A 15,676-nucleotide genomic window follows, 5' to 3' on the forward strand; every position below is an offset into this window, starting at 1 on the left:
AATCGGGGAATGTGCTGAAGGGTCAGATTACACTTGAACACTGCCACCAAGCCTCCCAAAACACCGAAGGACTACACTTCCCAGAATCCTTCCCGCACCAGCTTCCGGTTTGGATCAGCCAATGAGATCCCGCGAGATTTAGAAGGCGGAAGTGAAGCGGAAGCCATTACTCTCCGGAGGCGGTCGCAATAAAAACACATGGGTGAAGGTAAGGTAAGTAACGGCTCGGTTTTACCTGTTGAGGACCGCCCTCCCCCCCCCCCCCCCACACACACACACACACTCCCGAGCCCCGTAGACCTCTCCTATGAATTCGTCCTCAGGCGGCAGTTTCTGAGACATGTTCCCTCAGTTCTGTCAGCAGTGCTGTCCAGTCCCGCTTTGAGCCCTTTACCCCGTGGCATCCGTGAGGGTCCCCGAAACTGGGGGGTGTATAGACGGAGGGAAATGGGGACCCCAAGGCCAGACAGCCAGGCTGAGGGGCTGTTTTAGACTCCGCGGCCGACGGTACGAAACGCTGGAGATGTGAAAACTGGAATTGGGTATTCAGAAAGCTCTGGTAAATCCTGGCGCCGGTGCTCTCGCCTGTAATCCCAGCTGCTCTGCAGGATGAGAGCTGAGGACCACGGTTCGAAGGCAACGGGGACAGGAAAGTTCCGTTGAAACTCTTCTCTCCAGTTAGCCACCAAAAAGCCACAAACGGAACTGTGGCTCAAGTGGTAGAGGGCTAGCCTTTAGGAAAAAATAATTAAAATGAAAAGATTAAAAGCTCTGGGGCAGTACCCACGCCCTGAGTTCAAGTCCCAGGACCCACACCATAATGAAATACCCTTGGGGTTTTCAAAGTTCAACTTCGGGAGGAGGGGGAGTCAGGGTGCAAAAGCCTGATTGAATTTAAGACATGGGGTGAAAGGGTCGCAGGAAATAAACCACTTTGCTTTCTGCACTTACCGCTGTATTCGGTTGTATTTTGGCATCTTAGTTTGGGGGCTGTTTATGTTGTTTCTTGACATAGTTTTAAATTGGAAACTAGGACATATGTGCAACAAAAAAAAAAGTGCTAATTGTCACATACACAATTTCAACAGTTAGCAGGACCAGAATAATGTGTATTCACAAATTCAGCTGGAAAGGAGATTAGTAAGTTTCAATACTGGGGCTTGACCCCAGGAGGTGTGGGCAGTGTCCCTTAGCTTTTTTTGCCTATAGCTGGCACTCTGTAACTTGAGTCAGACAGCCCCACTTCTGGCTTTTTGTTGATTAATTGGAAATAAGAGTGTCATAGACTTACGTGCCAATGCAGGCTTTGAACTGCCATCCTCAGATTTCAGCCTCCTGAATAGCTAGGATTAGAGGGGGCTTGAACCATTAGAGCTCAACTTGTTGGGTTTTTTGTTTTGGTCATGGGGCTTGAACTCAGAGCCTGGGAGCTGGCCCTGAGCTCTTTTGCTTCTACCACTTAGAACTGTGGTCCTCAGATCTCAGCTTCTAGAGTAGCTAGGATTACAGGCATAAGCCACCAGGCCTGGCCTAGCTTGTCTTTGTACTGGTAGTCGGGCTAGAAATCTGGGCATGGTGCTGGTGAGCCACACTTCCACTTGAAGCTTTTTGCCTGTTAAATGTAGATGAGTTCAGATTTCTGAACCTTGATCCACAGATCTCAGCTTCTCTAGTAGCTAAGATTAAAAGCAGGCATAATCTACCAATGGTGGGCTTTGGTAAAGTTTTACAAATATTTGCAAATTAAAGCATTTAGGTTCTGTTTCCTGTCTCCTATATTTGTGTAATTTGGAGTGGACTTCATAAATAGATTTATCATCTTTATCAGGCAGGTAATTGCATTTTCCTTTGAATTGTACACATTTTGTTTCCTTTACTGGACTGGCTGGAAATGACTGGACTTTGGTTAGCAAATCTTAGGCAGTACTGTTTTCTTTCCAATTTTAAAGAGAAACTACTATCTGCTGGAAGTTTTTCTAATAGTTTCTCCTAAAGAACAGTACTCTTCAGCAAAACAGCTTTTCTAATAAATTGCTCTAGGCCTTTATCAATTGACTTAATTACGTGCATACATCTCTATTGTGGGAAGTTTCTGACACCTCAGTTCCTGTTCAGGCCAGAGAGCTACTGGATATTTTGTTATGGTGAAATTTTTTTTTTTGGAATTTATCCATTCACCTACCAAAGTGTTCATAATTTACTCATATATCTGCAATGTTTTAGAAATTAGAAGTGTTTTCATTTTTAATACTTAATGGTTATTTTGTTTGTTTTTGTTTTTTCTGTATAGACTCTTCATGTAGACAAAGCTGGCCTAGAACTCAGGATCCCTCTTGAGTGTTAGGATTACAGACATGAGTCAGTCACTATGCCTGGTTTAGGCAATGATTTTTTTTTTTTTTTTTAACTATCTGGGTGCTGGTGGCTCACACCTGGAATCCTAGCTATGCAGGATGCTAAGATCTAAGGATGGTGGTACAAAGCCAGCCTGGGTAGGAAAGTCTTATCTCTAACCACCAGAAAAGCTGAAAGTGGAGCTGTGGTTTAAGTGGTAGAGAGCATTAGACTTGAGCAAAAAAGCCCGGGATCTGAGTTCAAACACTAGGACCAGCACAAAAAAAAGTTGGGTCAGAATTTTGCTTGTTTTATGCCATGTGTTTTCCGTTTCATAACTTCGTTTATTTCTATGTCTACTTGACTTTGGTGTTATATTTCTTCTTGCTAGAAGGTGATGGATCTGGCATCACGAGGGACGAGGCTGGAACTCAGGTACTGTGTGGGAGGCCTGCAGTTACAGATTTAAGGCCACTCAGCATTACCCTTCATCCTGTCCCCCTCACTTGCCTCATCCTGTTTTGAAGCCAAATATAGATTCTGATAAAAGTAGAATTGAATGAAAACAGGACAGGGTGACAGTTCTACCCTGTTATAAAGAGAAATTAAACACTAGGTCTGACAGGTTAATCCCCCTTTCCCAATGGCTGCCCACTGTGTTTAGCATTCTGATTTATCAGTCTGGTTTTGTGTATTTTGCAGGAAACATGTTTTGTAGCTGTTCCTAGAACGGGTGATCTGACTCCTGTCCCTCTTCAGGCCGGCAGCTCTTGGTGACCCCCTCCAGCCCTGACAAGCACTGGTGGCGGTGGGGATGGTGGTAAAGAATTGCCCAGATGCTGAGCTCTGATCTGGTTTGCACCACTGCAGAATGGGGGGAGGGGGAAGGAGGTATACAGGCCTGAGGTCCTTGTGGTGCCATCTCAGATTTGAGCCACCTTGTCCAGTGTGTTGTGTTTTAGTCTCTGTATCCCTGTTAATTTCACAGGACCTTCTGAGAAGGTTCTAGACCCTCCAGATTCTTTAGGCCCTTTCTTGATGGCCACCAAGACATTAGCCCCATGGAAGCCTAGGCAGGCAAATGTGGGTCCATTTCATTCATTCATCCTTTTGATTCATTTTCCTATTTGCTTTTTTTTTGGGGGGGGGGGGATAATTGGTTGTGGGGCTTGAACTCAGGGCCTGGGCATTCTCCCTAAACTGTTTTGCTCAAAGCTAGCTCTCTACCACTTTGAGGACATCTAGTTTTCTGGTAATTAATTGGAAGTAAGAGTCTCAAGGACTTCCCTGCCCAGGCTAGCTTCTGCAGTCCTCAGATCTCAGCCTCCAGAGTTACTAGGATTGTAGGCTGTACCACTGGCCCCATTTTTGTTGTTGTTGTTGTTTTTGTTTTTTATCTGTTAGAGTGAGACACTGTTACACTATTGTAGCTCTGGAGAAACAGGGACCAAAGCATCAGACAAGTCAAAATTTTGTGTCTTGGAGTTTATTGGCAGGTTGGGTACACGATAAATGGGAGACAACAAAAAGTGAGCCTTTGGGGAGACTTTTTATCAGCAAAAAGCAGTAAAAAAAAAACAGAAGTAGAATTTTTGCCAGCAAAAAGCCAGAAGTAGAGGTGTGGCTCAAGTGGTAGAGTGACAGCTATGAGCAAAAAAGCAGGAAGAAGGCCTGGAATTCAAGTAATTCACTGGCATTCTAGTACATTCTAATGCATTCACACTGCACAGTTTTTATATATTTTATTTTTTGGTGGTGGAACTTTCAGCCTCACACTTGGTAGGCTGGTATTCTGTCACTTGAGCCATTTTTCAGCCTTGCTTTTTTCTGGTTATTTTGGACATAAGGTCTAGCAGACTTATCCATTAGCCTAAACTGTGATCCTCTGTATCTTACCTTCTTGAGTAGCTGGGATTACAGGCCTGAGCCACCAGTGCCAGGCCTGTATGTCATTCCTCAGTTAAACTCAGACCTGCCTGGTGTCATTACTTTTACCACAGATGCCCCTTGCAGAGAGGCCCATCAGGAGGAGAGTGGCTTGCTTATTCTCTCCATGCCTGTGAGGAGAATTGACTGCCATCCCCACAGTATGGCCGCCCTGGGTCTGTCTCCCACATTAAGTAAGTGCCTGGCTTGTCACCTTCAGAAATCATAGGTCAAGGGATGTGTAGACAGAGCAAGTGGGTGGGCAGAATGAACATGGTAGGGGTTGCCCAGCAACTGACAGCCTCCAGTCTTTGGAGATCTAGGGCAGCTAGAGTTGAGGGGGTGCAGTGTCCCCATACCACTAATTGCCTGACAAAAGTGGAGCCCAGTAATTACTTCACCTGCCAGAGCTGCTGTTTCTTCTCTCCTAAATTCACTCAAAATCTTTTTGGTATGCCATGACCTCATGCGGTAGGCTGCAGGCCAAATACAGGTGACCTAAAAATATTGTAAGAAATTTCTTTCAGGCTATGTGCCTGAGATACCTGTGAAGCATCACTAAGATCCTCATTATGTACATTATGTACATACCAGTATTAGAAAACCCTCCCCCCATTCTGAAACACAAAACATTTGTAGTCCTGAGTGTTTTGGGTACAGGATATTTGACATGTGTATTGCTGCTCATGGACATAACACCCTGTTTTTATTTCTGTCTTTGAGAGGAGCAGGGCTGCTCTGCTTTATTGATAAATTGTATAAGGGGGAAAGGGTGTGTGGACATTCATAGTTGTTACAGAGAGCTGATTGTCATGCATCTTATTTCCTCCTGTAGCCATGTCTATCCAGGACCCTGCCTGTCTCCAGGAGGTAGAATTTCCTTTTTCGTCAAAACATCATCCCTGTCCCCAGAATTTGCACCTGATTGCTTGGCGTGGTCTGGAGCCTTGCACACCATCCATTGTTGCTTCTCAGGTACACAAAGGTCTTAGGGCGCCAGGGCAAGATGAGCATTTATTTCTTGGCCTGCTCCCACCACCTTTACTGGGGAATTCTTTAGATGCTCATCCAGGCCAGCAGATGCCTGGTCAGAGCCAAGGAGAGAGCCAGTGATGGTGGCTGGCTGGCTTCATATTGGAAATTTATGTAGCAAGTGTTTCTCTCAGGCTTGCTAGTGCTCAGGCCCACTTATGCTCAGACCTAGAGGCAGAGGGGAGAGCAGGCAAGAAATGCCTCAAGCGAGACATCCAGCCTTTTTTTTGAAGAATTGAAACTACCACAAGAGCCCCTCACAGTGAGAAGTTGTTAAGCTGTTTGGGGACTTGCCGCCTAGAATAGATACCAAGTCCCAGGACACATTCCCTGGAAATCCACTGTTAAGTCTTGTGCCCAGTGTTTAGCATCTGCCATATTCCCATGAATACCCATAGCGGGTTGCTTACTGTCTCCAACTGTGTGTGCTGTGGCAGGAGTCTGTGACTTTCCAGGATGTAGCTGTGGACTTCACTGAGAAGGAGTGGCCCCTGTTGGATTCCTCTCAGAGAAAGCTGTATAAAGATGTGATGCTGGAGAACTATAGCAACCTGACTTCCCTGGGTAAGGCTGGTTCCATCTCATCATGCAGGACCTAGGCAGAGACTTAGGGACAGCAAGCAGAGCTGAGATTCACCCTCCACAGAGTGTTGCAGGTATTGAATCTTGACCATCCCATTCACCTTGACCTCAGGGCATTCTCATGTGTGTCTGATGGCCTGCATAGATTTCTGAGGTTGATTGTTTTGCAGGATGAACCATGTAGGTATTTGTGGTTTCAGTTCATTAAGAAAACAAAACAAAACTGTTTTCCTTAGAAAAGTGACACCACCATTTTGTTCTTCCTAAGTCAGACTTGTTCACCTCCAGACCCAAAGAGACAAAAATGCTGACCTAGGCCAAACAGAAAGGGGTGTCCTCTGCCTGGTCCTCCCTTAGCGTGTTGTGTCTCTCCTCCTGAGCAGGGTATCAGGTTGGCAAACCCAGCCTCATCTCACACTTGGAGCAAGAGGAGGATCTGAGGACAGAAGAGTGGAGCATGGAGCGAAGTCCCCTTTCGAGTGAGTGAGCATCAAGCAGACACAAGTGCTTTTGACTTGGTTCTCATCAGTGATGGCAGTGGTGGGTGTTTATCCATTTCCTGTTTCTGTAATGAAATACCTGAGGCTTAGTAGCAATAAGACTACTAAGGCCCAGAAAAATATGAAGTTACCCTCTTGGCAAGGGCTTCCTCTAGCTGCATCACAACATAGCAATGGCATTGTAGTGTGTGAACCAATTTGAAAGGGAACTAGAAGCAGAAAGCTTCAAGACACATGCAGAAGACCTAGGTAAGGCCAGTCTCACTCTTAGAAGAAATCACTCACTCAGAGACAAATGTCTCCTGTGATGTGTAAGTGCCTTCAGAGACCTGGCACCTCCCACCATCTTGGCATGTAACAAGGCCCAGGCCTCCACCATGTGACCTCCCAGCTCTAGATTGGAGTCCACTGGGTAATACCTGCCACATAGGAAGTTTTTTCTCTTTGACTTCTGTCTCCTCCTACTGCTTCTTTGGTCTCTGTGTTTCTTAACTTTGAATCTGATATTTCCATACGGAAATATATGCTTGACTGTCTGTATGCTGTTGCTGTGTTAGCAGTGTCAGTCTTACTTGAGTTAGATTTCTTCCCCATCATTTCCAAGTAAACTACACAACCAAATTTTTATTGGCATATATTAACTATACCCGAGGAACTCACATTCCACACACACATGTAATATACTCAGCCACATTCAACTCCTTTGTTATTCCTTCCCCTTTGCTCCCTCCCTTCTGCCTAGAAGACATATACTCCACTTTTCATGGCCTTTCCTTTACCTCCCACTTGTCTGTGGGACTCCTTGATTCCTCTTAGAACACATGACAGTCTCTAGTTGCTCCCATCCATTTTCTTGAAAACCATCTAATTTTCTTTATGGAGGAGTAACACTCTGGCTATATGCAAAAACCTTTTTTTTTTTTTTTCATTCAGTAATGAACAACATAGCTTATTTAACTTCTTTGGTTATTGTGAATAGCGATTTGGTAAATGTAGGCTTACAGGTATCTCAGTAGTAAGCTGACTTTGATTAGTTTCATGTAATCCTGAAGTAGTATGGTTCGATCTTATGGAAGTTCTATTCTTAATTTTACTTTTACCTATTTATTACTTTTATTATTATTATTATTTGGTGCTAGTTCAGGGGCTTGAACTCAGGGTTTGGACACTGTTCCTATGCTTTTTTTCCCACTCAAGGCTAGCGTTCTACCACCTGAGCCATAGCTCCCCTCTGGTTCCTTTGGTGGTTAATTGATAATAAAGAATTTCACAGACTTTCCTGCCTGGGCTGGCTTCAAAGCATGATCCTCAGATTTCAGCCTCTTGAGTAGCTAGGATTACAGGCGTGAACCACTGGTGCCTATTTTTAATTTTTCGAAGGACTTGTACACTAGTTTCCATAGTGAGACACCAGTGTTTTTCACAGTTGTCTTGCTCATGCTGGGATTCTTCCCTTGTACAATGGATTTCACAGTGCACAGTTAGTGTTTGCAAAGAAATCCATCTGGTTCTGTTCCCATCGTCCTGCCATTTGCTTTTTTTCTTACAGCAAGTTAATGATTCTCCAATTATTTTCAGATTGGGAAACTCCATCTAAAGCCAAGTGGTCAATTCTCATGGAAAACATCTTTGGGAAGGAAGTGTCCAGTGGTGTGACAATGGTAAGATTTCCTTTGGATAATTTTGGATCTTCCATCTTAGAAGTGACTGGGGTGGCTGTAAATTGAGAAGTAGTCAGAAGCAGGTAATTAGAATCCAGACTTCCAGAGATGCTGAATATCACTGGGCTTTGGTACCTGTTCCCAGACCTGTCAGCATCTGAGGATGTTCAAGTTCCTTATATTAAATGGTGAGATACATATCTACATGGACCCCAGCCATGTCCTCTTATCTGCTTTAAAAATTCTCCAGATATTCAGTAATATCTAGTACAAGTATAAGTGCTATCTGAGTAGTTCTTCTTAGTGTATTTTGTACATATTCATTACAAATTCAGGGCTGAGTTTTGTTGAAATCCAGACATGGAGTCCACTGATATGGAAGCTTAACTATTGTTGTTTTGGGAAAATACCCCAGCCTTAACCCAGACTTACTCATTTAAGAGTTTGGATGAGTAAAAGTTTATATAACTTGGCCCACCTTTGACTACTGAGGCCCTGAGTCTCTATGTGAAACTTATGCTATGCTGTTTATTTTTGGGGTTTTTTGTTGTTGTTGTTATTAGGTTTTTTGTTTGTTTGTTTGTTTGTTTTGTTTTATCAGTTGTGGGGTTTAAACTCTGGGTGTGAGTGCTGTCCCTGAGCTTTTTTGCCCAAGGTTAGCTAGTGGTCTACCATTTTGAGCCACAGCACTACTTCTGATGATTTTTGTTTTGTTGTTGTTTCTTTGTTTAGGGACTCATAGCTCAGAAAGCCTTGGAACCTTGAGTCCTCCTGACTCAGCTTTCTGAGTGCTGAGATTTCAAGTATATTATTATCAGCTGCCTTTTCTCTTTAATAGAGTCAAACGAGACAGGAATATCTTCAGTCATAGTGTGATGTGAGGTGTGTCTACTCATGCTATTCAATGCTCAGATGTAAGGCTGGAGCTGGGGCCCCATGGTAGAGAATGCATGAAGCCTTGATTCAGTTCTTAGCATCAATCAAATAATTTTTTTTAATGTAATAAATGTTGGAAATGCCCAGGTCAACTCTCAATCCTGTTGAACCGACAGGAAAGGAGCCTAACTGAGAAGTCCTCTGACTATGCCAACTTATTTGAAGTCTTAAGCATGGGCCCTCATCTTCCTCAGCCAATGGGAAGTTCTGCTGTGAAGAGATCCTATCACCATTACACTTGTGGGATCTCGTTCAAGACCAGGACCCATCCAGCTCAGCACGTGAGTGTGTATGATGGGAGGAAAATGCATGAATGCCACCAGTGCCAGAAAGCCTTCACCACAAGCGCCTCCCTGACTCGGCACCGGAGGATCCACACAGGGGAGAAGCCTTATGAGTGTGGGGACTGTGGGAAAGCCTTCAATGACCCATCAGCCCTCAGGAGCCATGCGAGAACTCACCTCCAAGAAAAACCCTTTGACTGCAGTCAGTGCGGAAACGCCTTCCGCACCCTATCAGCCCTGAAGATCCACATGCGCGTTCACACCGGTGAGAGACCCTACAAGTGTGAGGAGTGTGGCAAGGCTTACGGCAGGAGCTGCCACCTTATTGCACACAAGCGGACACACACTGGAGAGAGGCCCTACGAGTGCCGGGACTGTGGGAAAGCCTTCCAACACCCGTCGCACCTGAAGGAGCATGTCCGGAACCACACGGGGGAGAAGCCCTATGCATGCACGCAGTGTGGCAAAGCCTTCCGCTGGAAGTCCAACTTCAATCTGCACAAGAAGAACCATCTGGTACAGAAAACCTATCAGTGCAAAGAATGCGGCAAATCCTTTGGGGATCTCCTGTCTAGGCGGAAACACATGAGGCTCCACATCGTAAAGAAGCCCGTGGAGTGTCGCCAATGTGGAAAAAACTTCCGGAACCAGTCCATCCTAAAGACGCACATGAATTCCCACACCGGAGAGAAGCCATATGGCTGCGACCTCTGCGGAAAAGCTTTCAGTGCCAGCTCCAACCTCACCGCACACCGGAAGATCCACACCCAGGAGAGGCGTTATGAGTGTACTGCATGTGGCAAAGTCTTCGGTGATTACCTGTCCCGCAGGAGACACATGAGCATCCATCTAGTGAAGAAACACGTGGAGTGTCGGCAGTGTGGGAAAGCCTTCCGGAACCAGTCCACACTGAGGACACATACTCGGAGTCACACGGGAGAGAAGCCATATGAGTGTGACCACTGCGGGAAAGCCTTCAGCATAGGCTCCAACCTGAACGTGCACCGGAGGATCCACACAGGAGAGAAGCCCTATGAGTGCCTCTCCTGTGGGAAAGCCTTCAGCGACCATTCATCCCTCAGGAGCCACCTGAAGTCCCACAGGGGAGAGAAACTCTTTGTACCCTCTGTGTGGAAAAGGCTTTAGTGAGTACTTGGGTGAGCTAGACCAGAAGCCTGCAGGAGATTTGCTCTAACTTTCCAGGGAGTAAGCAGTACAGGTTCTTACTGTGAATGCTTGTGCACCTGCACTATGGGGAGAACTCGAACACATATCAAGCTCTGAAACACCCAAGAAGTTTGGGGAGAGAAGCTTAGCTTAGCATTTAGTGTTGAAAACCATTTCAGTGCTTCCCATCTTCTGGGTCTATAAGGGGCCATCTCTGTCACTGTGATGGCAGGATGGTCTCTCCTGATCTCACTCATGACGAAAGCACCAAAGCACAAAGCAAGGAATGTGGCAGGGGGGCCAGCTGTCTGGAAACATTTTTGGTTTCTAGAATGGGGAATGGTGCTATGGGCACCTGGCAGCCATGTGATTATCCTGTTAGTGACCGGGAGCCCCCCCACCATGTCAGTGTTGCTGAGGCTGATCAGTCTGCATGATTCCACAGTTGTCTGCAACAACCCCTCAGGTCTTATGGTTCTCATGAACACTTCTGCTAGGAAATAACATTTTCCTTTGAAAACTTATAAATGTAATGCAGTTCTTACAGGAAGCTCGTGAGAACTTTACGCTGCTGATAAATCTTGAGTAGAAATGTTTTGTATGCATTGGAGAGGGACCCCAGCAAGTGGTTTCTCCCTTGAGTATGGGATTGCACTTAGTTTTCCCTGGTGCAAACATGCCCAAGCTCATTCATCCTTACTCTTGATGTTCATGGTTATGCTATTCATTACAAAATGTATGTATGTAATTTTTATTTTTAAAAAATTTTGCCAGTCATGGGGCTTGAACTCTGGTTCTGGGCACTGTCCTAATTTTTATTTTTTTTCTTTTATTTTATATTTTGTTGTGGGTCTTGAACTCTGGGCCTGGGAGCTGTCCCTCAGCTCTTCAGCTCAAGGCTAATAGCACTCCACCACTTGAGCCACAGCGTCACTTCTGGCTTTTTTTTTCTGCTTATGTGGTGCTAAGGAATCGAATCCAGTGCCTCATGCATGTGAGGCAAGCACTCTACCACTGAGCCACCTTCCTAGCCCCCATGTATTTTTTGTATGAACTTTTTCTGCAGCTTCATTCTAGATAGATAATTTGGTGATTAACTTACTTGACCAATGACATATTTATCACTGTTCTTTACTGGGTAAGATGGGGATTTTTCAGTACCTGTCTGTTGCTGGTATCAGATCCAAATGGGTAGTGATCCAAGTATGGAGTCTTGATCACATGGGATCCTTTGGAGTGCTTGTGGCCTGCTGTCCAGCCAGGGCACCTGAGGCTTCCAAGTGTTGCCCTAGTTTTCTCTCTTATTACATCAAAGAGGTCAGGTTCTGTCTCAGTTGAGCTATTTAGAACAGTTTCTGTTGCAGCTGGTACCATCCACTTCCACTAACAGATGAACAGTAGGTTCTGTCTACATTCTGTTTTTCTGGTCTTCCCCCTACTTGTTACCTTGCAAGGAGATCCAGGATGTAGTACTGAAAGGTCCATCTGTTAACCATGAGGATGAAAACTGCAATCTAAGAAGACAGTGCAGATGCTAATGCATTGTGATCCTGGGCTCCCTGTGGCTCTGGGTGTGTATGCCAGCGTCATATTTGTTATATTTCCTATTATATGAAGAAAAATAAAACTGGTTAATGACGTAAGCTGCTGTGGAAATTCCATTGCTTTTGTTGTTGCTTTACTGATGAGTAAGAAGAATGTTTTCTAGCTCACTGGATGGAGCCCGTGCTCATTGCTGAGGTGGTTACTGCTATCTCTACATAAACTATAATGTGGACATAAATGAGTATGGTTTTTCAGGCTGTGTGTGTTTATGTGCATGTGCACACATGCACCATTACTGGAGCTTAACTTGGCCTTTTTGCTCACAGCCCGCACTACCACTAGAGCCATGTGTACAAAACATATAGTTCTTTTATTTTTTTCTTCTTCCCAAAGCAATAAAAGCTCAGGATAAAGGGAGAATTTATACTACATTATGTTTATGCTGTTTGACTATATATATATATATATATATATATATGTTGGAGATACTTCTGGTTCTTTTGTGTGAAAGAACTTGAGCTTATGACTTTGACCTAGAACCAGTCCCTGGCAGGCAGTGCCTCTGTCAGTACTTAAAACATGACTCATTGAGCTTTTGGAGTTAGTGAAGGTGGATCTATAGCAAGGAGGTAGATGGTAAATGCTATAGAGAGGATTTTTGCTGGTAAGGATGTAGGTAGATGATGGGTTGGTCCACTAAACCTGTGCTGTGGATGGTGTACAACTGTTTTTGACCGCTTGACCTTTTCAGGAAAGGCTGCACAGAAATAACTTTGAAGAGACAACTGCAGATTTCAGGTTACCAAGCCTGCTGAGGAGAGGAAGTAAGTGAGAAGTGGATTTGGAAAGTGTCTGGAGGAATCATAAAGGTATTTTCTGTTTTGACAGCAATTACAATTTTTTTTTCTGTGAGATTTTGTGTTTGTGTGGTTCTAACTGTAAGAAGTAAAAAATACTTTTAACATTGTCTGGTTAAAACTTCAGTTGTTTTCAAGAAGAATTGGATCTATATTTTCTTGTTTTTGGTTTTTGGATTTTTGGTGCTAGGACTGGAAGCCAGTGTGGAACATGATAAGCACTTTGCCACTAAGCTTCACCCCAGATTGCTTCTTTTCTTTTTTTGTCTGTTCACTTTTATCATATTTAATCTTACTCTCTTGCTCAAGAAAAAAATAGTCATCTTTCATTTTAAGAACATAGGTGCATACTTGGCTTCAGCCAACTACTAATTTTGTTGATTTCAAATTTTTATTTTATTTATTCATTTATTTTTGTTCCTGTACTGGGGCTGGAACTTGGGGCCTTGCACTCTTGTTTAGTTTTTTTACTCAAGGCTGGTGCTCTACCACATGAGCCATACCTCCACTTCTGACTTTTTTGCAGGTTAACTGGAGATAAGAATCTCTTATCGTTGTCTAGCTGGGCTGGCTTTGAACCTCTATTCTTAGGTCTCAGGTGTTCTGAATAGCTAGGCATGAACCACTAGCACCTGACTGAAAATTTGATTTTTAAGCCAACTAGTTACTCCATCGGAGACTAAATAAGGAATCCTGTTTCCCAGAAGTTTCTCTGCTTCATCCAAGAAGATAGTAGACTTAAACTCTTCCTATGGGTTAACTATTCTTTCCAGTTCACCTGTGAGAGAGTCATCCTTCTTCAGCAGAGGAGGAGATAAGTGGGAACATCCTGATTCCTTTCATACCATTGTCACCTGATTCATCTGCTGGGTCAGAGAGCACAGTAGGTAGGTATATGGTTTTCTTCCTCTGCACCTAGTTCTTCAGTTATGCAGTTACTTGCACCTTCCTAAGGGAAAAGTGCTCAATGATCTGTGGGCTTTGCTGAAAAGTTTCTCAAGACTCATTAGTGAAAACAATAGCAATCACTTACTAGTTCTTGCCTCGAGTTAGAATAAAGGTCTATATTCTCTGGAGACCGGGCCTTCAGAAAACAGAAAGAATGCTTCCTCCAAGTTGAGAAATGGAGTAATTATTTTGATTAGGAGGATTGGGAATTCAGCACAAGTGCTCCCTCTGTGCCCAATTCCTTCATCACACCAGGTGTCTGGGCCACAGAAAGTAATGAGTTCCCATTAGCCCTGATGTGGCCCAGGGATCTTGTACCTCAGTGCATTTCCCTGCCAGTCCTCAGAACACACAAAATACTTCTGCAGTCTCTGGAGGAGACCTGTGATTACTGTAATCCAGTCTTAACTCACTCTGTGTTTTTAATTTCCAAAGTCTCCATCTGCAGTTTGTGTAATGTTTAAAGGACTCAGTTTTTACAGTAATACTTTTCTTCTCTAGGGGATCTTTTATACTTGTGCAATGAGTATCAGTTAAGTTCTCTGCACTTAGGTGTGGGCAAGAAAGAGACCCCTGAGCCAAGTAAAAGTTTTGGAAGAGAAATATAAACAGGACAATTATAAGAATAGTTCAGGAGACCCCAAGGGGTAGGTGGTGAACCAGAGGCACAGAGAAGTGTGGAAGAGTTACAGAAACTTCCAGGAGCAGCAATAAACCAGTCCTGATTCAGGGATACAGAAAAAGATGATACATAACATTACTGACATCAGGGTCCCTGAAGTAGATAATTCTAGAAGGGGCAGGAGGACTGGACAGGTTGTATAGCACATATTTACTAATACCACTGGGCATGGGCCCTGAGTTTCATCACACCCAGCAAAAAATATATATTTAAAGAAAGAGTTGAACTTAAAATATCCTTAACCATTGTGCCCTAGTACCTCTCAAATATAAGTGCTAGGTAACCTGGGATGGGAGCATGAGTAGTGGTCAGGCATCTGAAGAGGGAACCAGATTTGGGGAAGTCTGACCAGGAAAGGATAATGGCAAGCAGGTAGCTCTGTGGCTTTACTTACATTTCACATATGAGGCTTCTACAGATAAGACAGGATGAGTTTCCTTTCAGGGCCTTGTGCAACCAGGCAGATGTTCTACCACTGAACTACATTCACAGAGCTTGCTCCTTCCTAAAGTACACATCAAAAAGAGGTTCCCTGAGAAAAACTTCAGCATAGATTGGTAGCAACCACTATAGATAAGTAGGTAGGTAGATGGATGGATAGATAGGTAGGTAGATAGGTAGGTAGATTAGATAGATAGATAGATAGATAGATAGATAGATAGACAGATAGACAGATAGATAGATAATGGAGGGAGAGAAGGATGATGAATGGGTAGATGATAGACAGATACTGAGGGTGAGGAAGGTAGGAGAGAAGACCCTGGATTAATAATGGATGGATTGATGAGATAGGTAAATCAGACAAGACTGGTGTTCTGAGAATGGGGCTCAGGGCCTCTTCCATGCTAGCCAAGCACTCTACCCAAGTTCTATCCCTTTTCCCAGATAGCAAGCACCAAAGTAAGATTCAATAAAATACACAGTGAAAGGTCAATGGCAGACTGTCTAGGTGTCACTATTTCTAGATGAAGACAGGGAAAAGAATGGATCAGGCATGGGGCTGGAACCTTGAACAACTGAGAAGGTTTAGATTGGCCAGTATTGTGTAGGTATATGTTGTTTTGCTTGTCTTCTCCCAGCCTGTATACTTGAACTTGCTTTTTTCTTCCATTGGGGTTTATATGAGTTTATATTCTTGAGGAATGTTGTTACTTATTGGTTATCTCACTTTTCCTCTGCAGGAGAGCCTTTTGTTTAATTAACTGATTGAAGCTTATCAATT

The 15,676-nt window shown here is 43.9% G+C and overlaps 1 protein-coding gene across 1 annotated transcript; it reads left to right on the plus strand.

Annotated features, from left to right (window-relative positions):
- Positions 1-146: 146 nt before the first annotated feature.
- On the plus strand, positions 147-10,819 carry LOC122119816 (zinc finger protein 317-like). Its single transcript, XM_042693880.1, is given in 8 exon segments — positions 147-208; positions 4,335-4,454; positions 5,096-5,235; positions 5,730-5,856; positions 6,258-6,353; positions 7,953-8,035; positions 9,088-10,362; positions 10,364-10,819. Coding segments are annotated over 8 exon segments (1,938 nt in total). The 5' UTR covers positions 147-198; the 3' UTR covers positions 10,451-10,819.
- The last annotated feature ends 4,857 nt before the right edge of the window (positions 10,820-15,676 follow it).

Source organism: Dipodomys spectabilis, unplaced genomic scaffold (genome assembly GCF_019054845.1).
Source record: "Dipodomys spectabilis isolate Male_0828 unplaced genomic scaffold, ASM1905484v1 ptg000173l, whole genome shotgun sequence".
NCBI lineage: Eukaryota > Metazoa > Chordata > Mammalia > Rodentia > Heteromyidae > Dipodomys > Dipodomys spectabilis.